The sequence below is a fragment of the Aulostomus chinensis genome, chromosome 14, assembly GCF_037954235.1.
Source record: "Aulostomus chinensis isolate RoL2024-O1b breed Wild chromosome 14, RoL_Achi_v1.0, whole genome shotgun sequence".
Classification (NCBI taxonomy): Eukaryota; Metazoa; Chordata; class Actinopteri; order Syngnathiformes; family Aulostomidae; genus Aulostomus; species Aulostomus chinensis.
In genome coordinates this window covers 10,290,264-10,307,133 of record NC_141333.1, presented here as the reverse complement: position 1 = coordinate 10,307,133, position 16,870 = coordinate 10,290,264, and the positions used below count along the sequence as shown (strand labels likewise).

The following is a 16,870-nucleotide window of genomic DNA, read 5'->3' as shown; positions in this document are numbered from 1 at the left end:
TGGGGATGCAGGATATCTCTTTTTTCTGAAGTGCTGATATTTTAACTTTGATTTGTCAAACACTACGAAAAGATTTTATGATATTTATATTTTGTACATTCCGACAAAAAAGCATGTAAACATACAGATTTTGTAACTTTCTTCTTCTTTTCCAACCGTAAATCATATATGTGTTGTTGCTTCCTCATCAGTGATGAACAAAGAAGACTTTGGCAAAACTTGGTTGACATTAAAATACCGCCCATCTGACCAATTCCAGTGTATTAAAAAAAGCCTGATATCTGCTGATAACCTTCCAATATTATCATGCATCCCTTCTGTTTTGTTGCAGGAGATGCTGTAACTTCAACAGTGTCTGTGAGAATTAACCCCTCTTTCAGATGCGGCTGTTTCTTGAACTTGTTCCAACACTGAGTCTAATTTATTATACTGACAAACCCATTCAGTTATCCTAACATTCACTTCTGAAAACAACAACAACAAAAAATCCACACCAAAAAAAAGCACAGTGAAATTTGCCTTCAAGCATCTTGTTCATGAAACAATGCCACTTATTCAAAAAAGGGGTTTAAATTGAGCTGATGCACATAAAATTCTGCATTCTTCAAATGTTGAAACTACAATGTCACATAAAACACTTGGGTCATGCTCAATATCATATAATGATTTATGGTGTAAATTAATATTGCCTAAAGCTGCCTCTGGTTAACTGTCACCAGATGGTGTTCTGTTTTGTTGCTTTGTGTGCAGTTCACTCGACCTGGAACCAATAAACACAGATAATGGATCCATTCGATTGCAGTTAAGATCCGTGATTAATAAACTCTAATTGTGTTGTTTTTCTGTCTTAGACACTCTCTTCACATGCAAAACTTCTCGTCAAGTATTCAGAGTCAAACACACTGTGACAGCCTCAAATATTATTGAGGTTTGGTGAGCAAAACTGTTATTTTTTCGTTGGAATGTAAGGATCTTTTTCTGAATAATGTTGTGTGTGCTGAGAGCAAAAGTGAAATTATTCAGCTAGGATTCCCATTATATGATATAATAATCTTGTAATAGTTATACAAAATAAAAGCTTTTCATGCCATACAAATTTATTCACAAGGCACAAAGGTGTGAAGGACATAGACTTGCATGTGTGCTATGAAAATATGTAAATTTCTCCCCTGCTTCAGTCCTCTGAATGTTTGTATGTGACCTCTTGCTCATATTGTAACAAGCATGTGACCTTTGCTCCTTGGATGCAGTTATAAAGAGAACCAGGTGTTCTGCCCTGTATGCAGTTTCATTTACAGTCACTGCCATGGCCAGGAATCATGTGTTCATCTTTATTGTGTTATTGAATGTCATTTCAGTGCAATGGAGTCTGTCTGTCTCAGGTAAAGATCTATTATTTATAACTGCATTTGGAAAATAATGAAATATCTGCTAAAGCTGCTTACACTCTGGTGTCAGTTACAAATTACCAAAGAGCTCTATTTCCAAGAAAACCCATTTCAGGCATGTAAACGTTCACTCTGACCCTTGCATGTCCACTTCTGAATGTGGGTGACACTCTCTCCTTCTTCTCCAAAGAGGACGAGCTCCATGCCAGCTATTGGAACAACAAAGCGAGCCAGGCTCTCTATAACGCCCTGAATATTCGGTCTAATCTCAACCAAGCCAAGAACCTCATCCTCTTCCTGGGGGACGGTAAGTCTGAGGAAGGAGCTCTCTCACAATTTAAGCGGTTGCTTTGATTTGTGGAGTATTTCCCCACATTAGTTCTCTTGGTATGGATATAAGTCGCCAACAGAGCATGATCATGCAGCTCTAATCATCACTGTGGTATGCTTCGCTAAGAGAAACTGATCTCGCTATGTGTTTTAACTACACTTTATGACCCCAAAAAGCAATATTTTACGGGCAGAAGATGGAGGTTGACATCTGATAGCCAGTAGTTAATACTGCTTGGAAGCCCAAACACAACAAAATGAGCCAAGGCTAAACCACAGTCTACACTGCAAGTAGCTATTTTCTCGTGTGTCCTTAACTGATCTGCGGATCAACCAGGTCAATTTCAGGACCACGAACTAAAAGTCAGTCAGTTTCCACTTCACCAGAGTTAAACTCTTGATACTGGTGGTGGCACGTGACTTAGCCCAAATGATGTTTTTTGCTTCTTTTTTCCAACAAAGCTCTGAGTATATAAAACTAACAATTAAAAAGGCTCTACAGGGTTTTCCCTTGGAATTAAACAGAATAAGCGTTACCTCCTACACTCAAAGGAACATGCAACTTTTAGGGAAATACACTTATTGTCTTTCTCCTCAGAGCCAGGAGAAGAAGAAAGATACCCTTAAGTCATTTGTGCATGCAGAATGGAGCTGAGACCCATAAAGACCCACTGGTCGCTAGTCAGCTTAGCTCAAAGAATGGTCGCGGCTTGGAAAGGTTGGCATACTGCTGTCAAGAGACATAAAATACATACATCTCCACCTCACAAATTCCAGGATATGCTGACAGTAACTAATCTAAGACTTTATCAGTGTTTGGGATTGATCAGTAACTTTTAGACAATTTATTAGTGACATGTTTATGAGAACAAATGGCAAAGTTATTGGCAAGGATAGCTCTGTTACAAAACTTTCTAAGGAGGGATGACATATTTGACAGGAAATTGATTGATGGCAAAACCTTTGGTAGATTTATGATGCTGTATGCTACGTTGTACTTTTAACAGTACTTACTGTTAATTTTACTACCACATACCTGTTTCCAGGTATGGGAGTAACGACAGTGACTGCTGCAAGGATCCTCAAAGGCCAAATGGCAGGAAAATCTGGAGAGGAGACAAGTCTGGTTATGGATACCTTCCCCCACCTGGCGCTGTCCAAGGTTTGTTTGAACCGCTAAAGTGAAGACGACACGCTTGCTTTTCTCGTGTTTAAAAATCACAAAGGCGCTTTTATGCTCTGTAAGGAAGGTGACCACCGATTATTTACATCCCTTTACTCTTATTGGCAACTACTAGCATTTGGACTCAAATCCCACTTTTCTTTTAAAAAAAAACAAAACAAAATGTACAAATAAGTGTGTGCAATTTTTTTTCTTATAAATTATAACCACTCATTGCTTTTACTGCTGTTATGTTTAACACTGAATAAGATGAAGATATCTAATGTAGGTGTCGTGTTTCAAATTGTGACAATTTGTGGGAGATTCACTGTTTAAATCTGCTTTACTCTCCTTCTTTGCTAACTGAAACCAAGACACTGTTCTTGCTATTTTTCTGTCTCGAAGGCGAATAGGGACACCATTGTATTCCGCTCCTGGGCAGGTTTATTACATAGACCAGCAGATGCCAGACCCCACTGGCACGGCTGCAGCGTTATCTCTCAAAAGCTCCTTGGTTATAATTGCAGTGGTCCATGCTATGGCAGGCCCTACTCAGAGGTCACCATTGCATATAAAGAAAAAGAAGACATAACTCATTTGATTAAACAGTTTTATATATCAACTTCACTTACTGAGATTTCATAGAGTTAATATGTTGTAAGAGGCCTGTACCCTCTCTGAGGCTCACAACCTCCAGTGCAACTCTTGAGTGACAACTCTGACTGAAACAACAGTGCATCACGATACAACCTGCAGCTCTCACATGACTTGTTACACCGGCTGCACATTCATTCAGTGAATTCTTCAGCTTTCAGTAAAAATGTTTTTCCCTTTTTTTTTAGGAACTTTTTTAAACTCAAGCATTTATTTCTAATGGGATCATATTCTTGGCAGGGGTCAGGTACTCAGCTCTCCTACTTTTCTAGCTTTAGTCCAAAATTCTAACTTTTGCTCTTAAACGCAGGAAGCCACGATTAGAAGACCAGCTTCGCAAACAGAAATGGAAAATATTCTTGTGATTGTGTTTGCAGACATATAACGTGGACCAGCAGATGCCAGACAGCGCTGGCACAGCCACGGCGTACCACTGTGGAGTAAAGGCCAACTATGGCACCCTGGGTGTCACTGCCGCCACCACAAGGTACAACTGCAGTTCTACTTTTGGTAACGAAGTGACATCTGTTCTCCATCGTGCCAAGAAGGCAGGTACGTTCAGTTTTAAAAACCTTTTTGTGCTTTTAAGTTGACCTGGACTCGTTGCTGCTTCCCACTTTGGGGTTTACATATTTTTTTTTGTTGCTTTTATGGGCCACTGATTTTCATTTTCTTTCAAAATATGTTTTAAAAGCACAGGAAAATAATTAACTGGAGCAATCAGTTACCACAAAAAACTGAGGAAAAATACCCACCGAGCAGTTAGTCAAGAATAAGCTTGCAAGATAAGTCTAAAAGTATACAAAACAAAAATACATCTGAAATGCCCAAAACTGTTTGCTTTTTTTTTTTGCTTGTGCCATTGGTGCTTTCTGGATTTCTTAAATTACTGCTTTGACTTCAATCTTAATGATTTTGAGACAACAGCTCAGTTTTCTCTAGGATAAGAATCCAAGTCATCGTGTCTAAACGTCTGACACGTTGTGAAATGTCGATTAAAGGATAGAAAATAAAAATGCCATGTTTCTTTTTTGCTTCAGGAAAATCAGTGGGTATCGTCACCACAACCCGAGTGCAGCATGCTTCTCCCGGTGCAGCCTACGCTCACATTGCCAACAGGGGCTGGTATGCAGACTCTGACCTCACCCCCGAAGCTCTCAATAATGGCTGTCGTGATGTCGCGTATCAGCTCATTCAGAACACAGAGATAAACGTGAGTCCCAGACTAACATGGACACCAACTTTGGTATATTCATTTATAGACATACAAACTTCAATATACCTCTCCATCAAGGTCATTCTTGGTGGAGGTCGGCAGTACATGTTCCCCAAAACCAAGCAAGACCCAGAATACCCGAGCAGCAGAGGAGACAGGAATGATGGGCAGGATCTCGTTCAGGAGTGGCTGAAGAATAAAAAGGTATATTTTTACGAGTAAGCTTTATTCAAGTGCAGGTACGGATATATTATCATCTTAAAATTTACGATCCTTCCAAAATTAGTTAAGTTGTTTTTCTTTCTTGGGCAACAGAATGCCAGATATGTTTGGAACAAAAGGGACTTTGATGCAGTCAATCCAGCAAATACAGATTTCCTGATGGGTAAGAAAATGAATTCAGTTTACTTGTCATATGCAAGGGTACGTGACCTATAGCAGGAAAAAGACATGACGAAAGGAATACATGAAAATAACAAGGTCTGTTACAGGTTAGATTTGAGATTTAGAGCAACAGCTTTCACACTCAAGCTCACACTGCACACAAATAAGTCATGAAACACACAAAAGCTGCTGTTCTGTCTCACGTGATGAAAATCTCTCATAGTTCCTCCAACTGAAGACTTCCACTCTCTCCGTGTTCAGGTCTCTTCGAGCTGAAGGACTGTCGCTACGAGTTGGACCGTGACCCCTCCATGGATCCATCCCTCACCGAGATGATGGAGAAAGCCATCAGGATTCTCAGCAAAAATCCCAAAGGATTCTACCTCTTTGTGGAAGATAAGTGGAGTTGTGGATCTTTCCAAGCCCAGAAAAAAGCCGTCACGAATCAAATCTTTTCTATGCTGTCATCACTTTCATTAAAGATTAGTATTTGTTCCATGACCAAAGCTAAACAAGCTAAAACTGAGGACCGTTTCTGTTTTTATTTTTTACTCAATTTCACATGTTATTATCTTCCATGCCCCTTTTCTTTAAAGCGCAAGTAATACTTTTAGTATTATTGGTTTTCTGTCTTCTGTTGTTTATATTGTTGCATGAGGGAAGGGAGGGTGGTGACCTCTAAACTTGACTCATTATATTTTCCTTTTTCACACTGACCAAAATTTTTGAGAAAAAACATCTTGATCTATTGATAGCCGCACACCAAAAATACACTTCAAAAAGTCAAAATGTAAACTTTATTCTAGACTATATTCAATATTTATGAAAGACACCCAAACACATCCAATAGAGGATGAAGATTCCCTTTGATACCAAATAACTTGATGATCACAAACCTGTCAAATGGTTTCGTGAGTGACTGTGTTGTTGTAAAAGATAGATCAAGTGAAAAAAAAATCTCATTGTGTTTTGTTTTTTTTTTTGGGTGGGATTAAGGGGGAGAATTGACCATGGTCACCATGCAGGAAATGCCAAGAGAGCTCTCAGTGAGGCTGTTGAGTTTGACCGGGCCATCGGGCGAGCCGCTGAGCTCACCAGTGAGATGGACACCCTATCTGTGGTCACCGCTGACCACTCCCACGTCTTTGCCTATGGAGGATATTCACAAAGAGGAAACCCTGTTTTGGGTCACTATCATTTACAGTATTTGATTATACATAAATGGAAACCATCACTATCACCTTCCATGTCAGAAACGAAATCTGCTGATGCCGCTTTTTTTTCTCTTTCATTTCAGGAGTTTCCAGGGTACTGGCTGAAGATGACAAGCACTTTACCACTGCAGTGTACGGAAATGGACCAGGATACAAGATTTCCAATGGAACTCGCCCAGATATGAATGCTTCTATTTCATGTGAGTATCATCACACAAAGTAAGATTGTATCTCCATCTACTGGTATAACACGGTACTACCGCAGAGACTGGGAGCGAGTCACACAATGAAAATGGCTCACTCACTGTTTATAAAAAAAAATAGATATCTTTCATGAGGACACAGTAACTGTATAGGAAGAAGACAGAGCAAATCCTCCTGCACTACTGAAGAGTAGCAAAATTGCAATCAAACACAAACAAGTAAAAATATTAGTTAAAGGCGGCTGTGAGAAGAAAAACCTCGAGTTTCAGATTATAAAATGGGTAAAGCCTTGACATACATACATACATTTTAAAACAGGTAACAGGTAATTCTCTATACACACTGTCTACTACCTCATTAGGTACATTTGCACAAACATTAGTTATGCCTTCACGGTTAATAACACTTATTGACTGACCGATGTCATCAGGGAGTTATTAGTAAAATCTACTAAGTATCTGTATTATCCAGGTTGTAATGTGTAATAATTGTACTGCATTAGAGTTTGGAATGTTGTCGCTTCCCCAGATTAGGAGAGGGGCAGAATATTAGAAACAGATTTAAGTAGTACAACACCATCTGCTATGGCCACAATAATAGACATGGAGTAGGATTGTTACCTTTCTGCCAGGGTTAACAACAGTTTGTAAAAGATATATTTGCATAATACTCTGGGCTTTATGATGTAACCTGTCAGTTTTACCTGTATATGTCATCTACTGTGTTAGATGTTGCTGAGACTGTGTATGGGGTTACAAGGTGATCCCTGGTATTATAATTCTATGTGATATACACTCCACTGTCGAGCATGGCTGCCAGCGTGACTTTGCCAGAGGAATCTGAGTCACAGCTCCTCTAATCTGGTTCCTCTGTCTCCGTCAGCTGGTAATGATTACCTTCAGCAGGCAGCAGTCCCTCTCGGATCCGAGACCCATGGCATAGAGGATGTGGCAATTTTCGCAAAAGGTCCCATGTCACACCTTTTCCACGGGGTCCAGGAACAGAACTACATTGCCCACGTAATGGCTTACGCTGCCTGTTTAGAGCCATATGAGAACTGCAAACTGTCTGAGCCTAACCATGCCGGATCCATCCGGCCCAGCCTGCTGCTCCTCCTGATGGGCCTCCTTCCTGTTTCTGTCTTCTCTGCCTGCGTATGAGATAACAGCCTCAGATTGTTTCTCTTGGGAGGAATTCAGCCATCCGACACATGTTAAGCTATTACCTGCAGTCTCTTTGTCTGGCTTTTAGAGTTGTAGTGATGCCACAAGACTGCCATTTTAAGTAATCAATTCAAATGCTGCCATGATGTGACCTTAAACACCTCATTGCATTTATTTATATACAAATATCATTGTAAATATTTTGAATTTTTTTTGGAATAAATGTTATTACTGACATCCTGGCCTCTAAAATTATCTTTCAATTCATTAACAGCCTTGCCTTTTACTTTGCATGTGTTATAAGTGCGTACATCCTGATTTAATGCGTCAAACCTTCTCTTTTTCTGCTTCTTGATTCATATTTGACATTAGTACTTATTACAGGCAGTTGAAATGTATTTGTTGCTCTACCCCTGACAGTTATGATTTCAGTCCTAAAAGGGTTTTTACCTAAATGTGACACAGGATGAAATCCAAATCTTTGAGCTTAATAGACAACTGCATAATGCTAGTTGACCCAGATGACCTCTTTAACTAAAACATTCGATGGGCCTAGAAAGATCACGAAACATACAAATGTTGCAGTCTGAGGACGGAGGGAGTCGGTCGATACGGCATCCAAGAGCTACCTTCTGCTAATGCGTCAGTATCGATGACTGACGGCTTACCTGATTGGTGGGAAAGAATAGATTGTCCAATGGGGCAAGAGTCGTAGGCGGGACTTCCGCCTGCTGAACGCAAGGAGATGCTTTGGAGGGAAGTTTAATCACAGTAGTCCTGCTGTTGTCAGTAGCTTCCAGGGAAAAAAAACATAATGTTTTGTGTTTGTAACAAAACAGCTCTTGAACTATCTTGGCAACCGAATTGAGAATTATAAGCGTGTACAATGCGCGCCGGAAAGACCTTCTGTAGTAGTTTTTAGCTTTGCTCGTTAGCCGCGACAGTGCTTTCCACGCAGATGTTAGCTATGGGCTAATTTCATTAAATTTATAATCGAGAGACTCAGGAAAAAACGAAAAGTGAAAAAAAAAATCGTCATGGCTCGACATACGAGCAGTCTGGAGAGTCAACTGCGTACGGCTGTGAGGAACGGAGAGCCGAGGTGATGTGCAGCTCCTTGTCTTTGTTTTGCCCGTACGTGTCACCTTCTGTGGTAAAAGATGTAACCGAAGGCTGGAAAATATCTCCTAAGACTTACAAGTAGAATTTCCTCTCCTGTTAGCTGAGACCTTAGTTAACCACCCAAGTGTGTATTTTGTAAAGAGGTGATTTATGACTTTTAAAACGAAAAAGTTGTTTTCCTATCGTGCTTGAGCTGGAATCGTTACTGTCGTTGTTGCCTATTTGGTTTCCGGAGTTGGAGTTTTTCAGGGTTAAAACAAACAAACGTTTTGTTTGTATGGATGCATCATCCATCAGTGAGTCTCTGGTCTTGAACTTACTGTAAATTTAGTTTTCCATCATTAAAAAAAGCAGATGTCAATCCGATATCAAACATTCAGGCTTGACCTAAAGATGATGTACATTTAATATTTATCAGGCAGGTTTCATAATGAAGATGCAGCCGCTGACTATCAAACGATGACAGTATAATGAACACAGCAACTATGTCATCAGTGACTACTATCATTTTTAAAGCCAAAGCCACCCCCCCCCCGAAAAACATCCGTTCCAATATTATGTTATTAACAGTAAACTAAATGGAATTACAAAAATAGGTTAAGATTGTTCTGTGCTCATGTAAAATCTAAATTTTAGGCATGATCTTATGTGCCTGATTTGACTTTTCACCTTGTTTGGAGGCTTATCTGGTTTCCCTATGTGACAAACAAAAGTGTGATGATACCTCCAGTGAACAAAAACTTCGAAGAGACAGCTTGTAATGTAATAATGTATTTGTTTTATGTAGTGATTATATTTATATATATATATATATATATATATATATATATATATATATATATATATGTATGTATGTATGTATGTGTATGTATGTATGTATGTATATATGTGTATGTATGTATGTGTATATATATATATATATATATATATATTAATATTAGTATAGAATACCCACATCTTTGCGGTACAATAACTGAAAATGGTAACATATTTATCTTTTACAGGTCTGTGCAGCTTCTTCTGTCTGAAGGTGCAAATCCCGACCTGGTGGGCTGTAAAGGGGTGGCTGCAATACACTTGGCTGTTGGCAAGGAGACTGAGAAGAACACACAGTGCTTGAAAATGTTGCTGCAACATGGTGCCAACCCTAACATCAAGTAAATGTCACAGTCGAATCAAAAACAATCATGTTCGCACTTCGTGAGATCATTTCTTACATCATACCGTCCTGTGACATAGGGAGGAACTTTTGATATAGATGAACTTAAAGTGGCATCAGTGCACAAACCATTTTTGATGTGCCATAGTTACCGTCTTCTTATTTTTGATGCTAAAAAGATAAGTAATCAATTAATGGGCTGTTTTTCATATGTTAAACAATGTTGTACTTGTTCTAATTTGATTATCAGAATAAACGTGCTATGATATAATTATAATGTGCTGATTATGTATCATCCTGCATAAGCTGATCAGACTTCTTTGTTCAGAATGATCAGGGTGCTTTTGTCACATTTGTTTTAATTTTTTTGCTTTTCTCCAAGATCATCAGAGGGTCTGACTCCACTTCACATTGCTGCAGTTTGGGGATGTTCTCAAAATCTGAAGCAGTTATTGATGAATGGAGGGAACCCCACTATAAAAGATAATGTAAGTACCAGGCATAGGTCATGTGTCAGTTTGGGCAAATTTGAGAGCGAAACAGAGATTTGCGCTTGAAGACAGCATAATCTCATGGAACATACGATAGTTCTTGTTCTTGCAGTGGCTCCGTATAACAGCTGTAAGGGTAACTGTCTTCATCTGTGCAGGAAGGATATACTCCAGGGCAGCTTGCAGAGCAACAGGAGAACAGAAAATGTGCGCAGCTTCTTCAGAAACACCTGGCCAGCTCTGCAGAGACCGAGCGTGATGACTTGCCTCAGTTTCAGTACTGTAAGAAAATGTATTTAGAAGATTTTTTTAGGGTACAAATCTGTGTTCAAAAATCCAAATATGGTACAAAGTTAATTTTGCCAATTTGTGTCGTAAGAACATCCAATCAGTTGGAAAAAAACATAGAAATTCAATATTTTACAGTAATATTTATCAAGCCAGTCAAGTGTTTGTCATGAGCTTTGCTGCCTAAAGTTTATCTTGTTATTTTAGTGCTGTAGTGTTAATGTCCTGAAACCACTGGAATCACTGTTAATCACTGCAGTGTAGCTCTTGCATATTGAATGTGGCTAAAAATAATAACCAATAAACACTTAATATAATTGGGGTGACATAAAAAAAAAATACATTTATGGTCGATAATCTGCTGAACAACATATCAAAATGGGATCAGATGAGTTACAGCTGCAATGAAACAGGCCAATGATTTTACCTTGGTATGGCGTGTGTTAATTTATGTCTCCTTATTCTCTGCTTCCCCGTAGCTCTGTATTCCGACCAGGCAGACGTGTCCAGCTACCCTGAGTCAGACCACAGCTTCAGCTCCCACTCATCTATGATAAGTGACTTTGGCGAAGCCCCATTGAGCAGCACAAGACGCTCATCGTTTTTCAACCTGTCCAACATTAACGGGAGGCCCAGTTGCAGAGGAATATTATACAACAGACTGTCTGCTGTGGATTCTGAAATGCATCACAACCAGTACTTGAACAGTTCTTCACAGTGGTCGTCACAAGGCCCATCCTTATTATCCAGCACCCGCATGTCTTCCGTGTGGACTGCCATTCCAGTTCTTAAAGAGGATGAATTGTTTATTGATGACGTTTTCACATCTAAAGCAAATATAAACAGTGCTATAACTGATTGCAGAATCTCTCCCTCCAGAAGAGACACACTGCCTGCATTTCTGCCCAGGCGAACAAGCTGTAAGAGTGTCAGCTTCTGTGATGTCGATGAATACTTCCCAGTTTTTAGCCCTGAAACTCAAAAACAGCAGCAGTGCACCAGCGACTTGTCTTTTGACCCGTCTGAGTACTCTGGATTCCTGGATTCAGAACGTTTGGCCACTGTTTTACACACGCAGGGTATTGACGTCACATCGCCAGATCATGTTTATGTGTTTTGCAGGGATAGTAGTGAAAGCACTGAAGAGGAAATGGAGAAAACAGTTGTCAGTCACTGTGATTTGAAGGACAGTGCTGCTGCTGCTGCTGCTGATGATGATGATGATGAAAAGGAGGTCCCGGAGCTGCCAGCGCATCCCTCTGGGAGTGGGAGTGGCAGCGGCAGCGGGACAGGTAGTAGTCATTACAGCAGCTGTGAAAGCGACCATTACACCAGTGCTCTGGAGCCTTCCAGACACCCTCAGCACCTTTCACCCCCTGTAGTAGAACATGAGTCTGCTAGTGCTGATGGGGATTCTCCAGCAGCTGAACCTCAGATAGATGTCAGTCTTGATAAACTGAGCCTGACTGAAGGAAAAACCTCAAATGGTGATGTATTGGATGGTCGTAGAGGCCTTGGTGTAGAAACGTCAAGTAAAGATGGAGTTGATAAGCCAGACACACAATCAGATGACGTAGCTGAATCGTCAAAGGAACAGTGTGACCTTCCATTTACACCAAGTCCTTTTGTAACTGGCAGGACACGGTCCAGGTTGAGCCGCTCTCTGAGAACCAGCAGAACCCCCGAGAGCCTCCTCTTCACCTCCTCCTTATTTGAGGATACTTTACCAACACCAGTCAGAACACAGCGTCAGACGCCCAGGTCTCAGAGGAGTACTGACTCCTACAGCTCTCCATATGTATGTAGTTATAGACAGTCCGATTCAGGGAGTTGCAAAGGATTTGTATCCTCGTCTTTTGATCACCAGGACACTCAGTCCAGCACCCTTACAGCCAGTTCAAGTGTGAGCAACAGCCAAGCTGACACTCTCATCCTCCCTAAGAGCGCGAGTGAGTCTGCTGGTGAATCGCAGACTCTGTGTGATACCGTGATACTGGAGAAAGGTCAAGAATCCTCACTGGATGCTTATGAAAGAAACCTTGCAGAGATTGCACTGGCTATGCAGGGTCAAGGAGAGGATCAGTGTGAAGCCAGGGATTTTTTGACTGACGACATGAAAAGTTCAGATGATGCAACTACAAACCGGCAGCTAAACGACGCATTTGATGTGGGCGGCCTGAAAAAGCAAGATGCCTGGATCAGCGAGGACTGTACTTCTCAGCCTGAGTCTGTGTCCTCTTCATCCAGCTCTGCCTATTATTCCCCAAGGAGGTCCAGGGAGGACTCAGACCTCCCTAGTACCCCTGGGACAGGCTGTACCCCCAGATACAGCATGAGCCGGCTGTCTGGTTACAGCAGGCCACAGCACCTTGCTAACCTGTCTTACACCCCTGGAGGGCGTCCACACATTGAGGATGTAGATGAACCAGTTCAGTACCTCTACACTGACACAGAGCAGGGCCACAAGCTGATCGAGACCCACGTCCCACCTTCAGCCAACACCTCTCTCAGCTCCAGCGTGAGCACCGCCAGCAGTGAAGAAACCATCATTTATGATTGGCGCTCGATGCAGAACACCGTGCAAGGAGGAAAGGAGAACCAGAAACCGCAGGAGGGTCTAAAAAATGAGTCCAGTGATGAGGTGGAGGACAGGTTGCTGCAGGAGACCAAAGGGTTGACTGACAAGCAGCTGAGACTCAGGCTAGTGGCACTGGGGGAGAGCCCAGGTCCCATCAGTCGCCAGACCAGACCATTCTACATGAGAAGATTGTGCCGCTTGTTGCAGGAGCCCCAACCCCCCTCACCCCAGAGGCCCTCAGAGCAGCCGCAGACAGGTATTGACTGTTATCAAATAAAAGCTCTTTCATGACTGAACATAGGCTTCGTCAGAAATGATAGTAGAACCATTGATCCGTATGTTGATATGCTTTTCTTATCATCTTCGCTCTTGCTGCAAGTGAAACGTTTATTTTTCCCTTTCTGTTGCAGGTTTAGGTTATAGTCCAGAATTAAATGTGGCCATGCAGATGTTTAAGCTGCCCGATTGCCATCTTGATGAGCAGGCCTTGTGTCAGCAGTTTGACCAACCAGATCAGAACAGGAAGTGGAGGGAGGGCATTATCAAGTCCAGCTTCAACTACTTGCTGCTGGACTCCAGGTCTGCTGTCTCCTCACTCTCTGATCGCTAGATCGGAACCACTGTTTGTCTCTATTAACAAGGCTCTATAATTTGTCTTCATGGAGTAGAAAAAAAAACTTAAATTGCAAATTAACTGAATGACTTTTTACGCTAGAAGATGAATGAAAAAAAGCAGTCTGTCTTCAGACTTGACATTTCACAATTGAAACATAATTGAATGGGTAATTGCTTTCCTTGTTTTTCAGAGTGACAAAAAACCTCCCGTTCCGGAGTCGGACCATAACTCAGCAGGAGTGTTTCCAGACGTTCATTCATGCTATATTTTATGTGGGCAAAGGCAAACGCTCCCGCCCCTACAGCCATCTGTATGAGGCTTTGGAGTATTACAAAGGAGACAAGACCTCCAAAGTAAAAAATCCTCCACTGATCACTTCAAAATAAATTCATGACACAGGATTTAAATTGATGTATAATGTTCCTTCTTCTCTCTGACAGAAGCTGTGTCCAAAAGTACAGCACATCCTTCAGGTTTGGAATGCCGAGCAGGGCGTCATATCTCTGCATTGCTTCCAGAACGTCATTCCAGTGGAGGCTTACACCAGAGAGGCCTGCATGGTGGAGGCAATAGGTGTGTATAAGGAGGTTAAAACTCAGCCATGTCAGTCTCACCAGTGGCAGTGGTCTCAAAATCTCAAATCAAACACCTAACGTGTTGGACTTGATTATCCTCCTCCCACTTATCCCAGGGTTGAAGATGCTCACCAATCAGAAGAGAGGAGACTTCTATGGCGTGGTGTCGAACTGGCAGCAGAAGAGGAAGCGTGAGCTGGGTGTCCACCTGCTCTACCGGGCCATGCAGATCTTCCTGGCCGAGGGGGAGAGACAGCTCAGACCAGCAGACATCAGACAGTAACAGCTGCCCCCCAGTGGAGCAGCTGGCAGACAGGGAAGTGCCACTGGATCAGGATGTAAAGCACAAGTGCTGGATACGTGTTTTTAATCATCAGGATTCCCTCACCTGGAATTGTTTGGTACATGTCATGTGCTGTTTATGTCTGAACTGTCTGTCAATGTTTTGTTTTTTTTCTTTTCTTTTTTTTTTTTTTCAAATAATGCCATTGTAGAAATCCTGGTTGATTTCATTATTTCTGTGGTCGTTTAACTTTGTCTGCACAGACATGTCCATACAAATAATTCCACTTACCCTTAAATTCTGGAATTATGTTTACATTTTTTTCTACTAATTGAAAAGTGTATGATTGAATCACATGATGAAAAGAAATTACTAGACTGAAAACCTTTTTTTTGTTAGAAATCACAACCAACGAGGTAGTTTCTCAAACATGGTTTCCATTTCAAAACTTACAACTCTTCCAAACTGATCTATACATCAATGTAGCATTAGTACGTTAGCTATTGCCTTAGCATAGTTTTCAAAAGAAGCTGGAATATAGCAGAGGTTTGTGACCGAACCTGTGCACAAATGCTTTATTAATCCCAGCCATTAGAGAAGTTGGCAGACGTGCACAAGCCTGATGTCCACTTCCACATTCGCCATAATTTGAAGTGGAGCCACCCTCCATTGTTTGCTTATCCCAATCCTGCCTAAGTAGAGTAGTTTCTCCAGGCGTGTGGCATTGGCGAGGCCTCCAGCAACGCAGGAAGCAGTTGTCATCACGCATGACCGTAACACGCAGTTGCAGCTATTAATAGCAGCCACAACACCAACTACCTATCAGCGGCAGCGTCTGAGTCGCCATCACTGAACATCAGTAACATCATTAGTTTCGAAACCACTTGAATCGGAAAAAAAAGACATCGCCGTTTGTCCCAGTGAAATGATTAAGTAAATATTATTAACAGAGAGGTGAAGGGTGTCATTCATGAAAAAATTAAGAACTCAAAATGCATCAGCTAATTAATTGTTGATAAACACTAAAATGTTTAGTGTTCGTAGTTGTTTTATTGACCATTAACCGTCAGCACAAAATGTGCAATGCAGCATGTTTTGTTTTTTATCCAACGTTAATCATAAAGTCACCGATGACACTACTGACCTTGATATGATTCATGGATTAATAAACAATGAATTGTTTAATTTTAGACTATCATTGTTTTGCTCAAATGTGATTTGTTTACATGATTGTTCTTGTATTGCCATTTTGTTTTTTAGGATTTTTTTTTTTATGTAGCCAGGCCGATGTTATAACATCTAGTGGTAAAAGTGATTTATATGTCTACGGTCATGAAGGTCAGTCTGTCAGGAACTAGATTATAATCTCATGCTATGGTCCACACTGTGTGTCCTCTGGATACGATCTATTATTATTACAGGGATTAAATGCAACTGCTCAAAACAGGAAAAATCTCTCTCTCTCTCTCTAAAACAAATTAAAAAAACAATCTTTCTGTACCACCCAATTTAAGATATCCAAACAAGAGGTCTTTATTTTGGCATGGAAGTCTAGCTTTGACCTTCAGTTAGCTGCTCAGTTAGCCATGTAATATAATAATAAAAGAAATCAGCTCAAAGCCCCTCAACGCTAACAGTATTTTTTTTCTTTTTTAAATTTGTAGGTGAAGCTGTATGTGTTGTTCTGAGTGATGTCATGATTTCTGCATTAAACCTGAACTTGGGAGTCTCTTTCCTCCTCAACTCTTTCTGTCTGGTGTCCCTCTAGTGGACAAAACATGTCACTGACTTCTCTTCATGTAGGTCACTGTGATAAATAACATTTGGAGTCAAGTATTACTATCATGAGAAGAGTTATGTACATAGATACACACAGCCATGCATTTATTTATACAGAGAAACAAATGGGTACATTCATCAACATTTTCTTAAAGTTCAGCTGCATTGATAACAAAAAACCAAAACAAAACCAAACATTTGGGTGGAATCGTGAGCGAATGATGCACGTTACTGGTCTGAAATTATTTTTTTCAGCTGTGACAC

General features: G+C 40.8%; 2 protein-coding genes across 2 annotated transcripts; both read left to right on the top strand.

Annotated features, from left to right (window-relative positions):
• The first annotated feature begins 1,306 nt into the window (after window positions 1-1,306).
• Window positions 1,307-7,712, top strand: LOC147249698 (alkaline phosphatase-like). The gene is made up of 11 exons (XM_086225134.1): window positions 1,307-1,382; window positions 1,579-1,695; window positions 2,765-2,880; window positions 3,912-4,086; window positions 4,575-4,747; window positions 4,829-4,954; window positions 5,066-5,135; window positions 5,396-5,534; window positions 6,131-6,321; window positions 6,432-6,548; window positions 7,435-7,712. Exons 1-11 carry the CDS (start codon window positions 1,307-1,309, stop codon window positions 7,710-7,712), a joined length of 1,578 nt encoding a protein of 525 aa, XP_086081260.1.
• Window positions 7,713-8,459: 747 nt separating this feature from the next.
• On the top strand, window positions 8,460-16,547 carry LOC147249697 (uncharacterized). Its single transcript, XM_086223696.1, has 9 exons — window positions 8,460-8,817; window positions 9,842-9,994; window positions 10,379-10,484; window positions 10,646-10,769; window positions 11,255-13,609; window positions 13,764-13,932; window positions 14,160-14,322; window positions 14,410-14,542; window positions 14,661-16,547. The coding sequence occupies exons 1-9, from the start codon at window positions 8,753-8,755 to the stop codon at window positions 14,825-14,827; spliced, it is 3,435 nt and encodes a 1,144-aa protein (XP_086079822.1). The 5' UTR covers window positions 8,460-8,752; the 3' UTR covers window positions 14,828-16,547.
• Window positions 16,548-16,870: the final 323 nt, after the last annotated feature.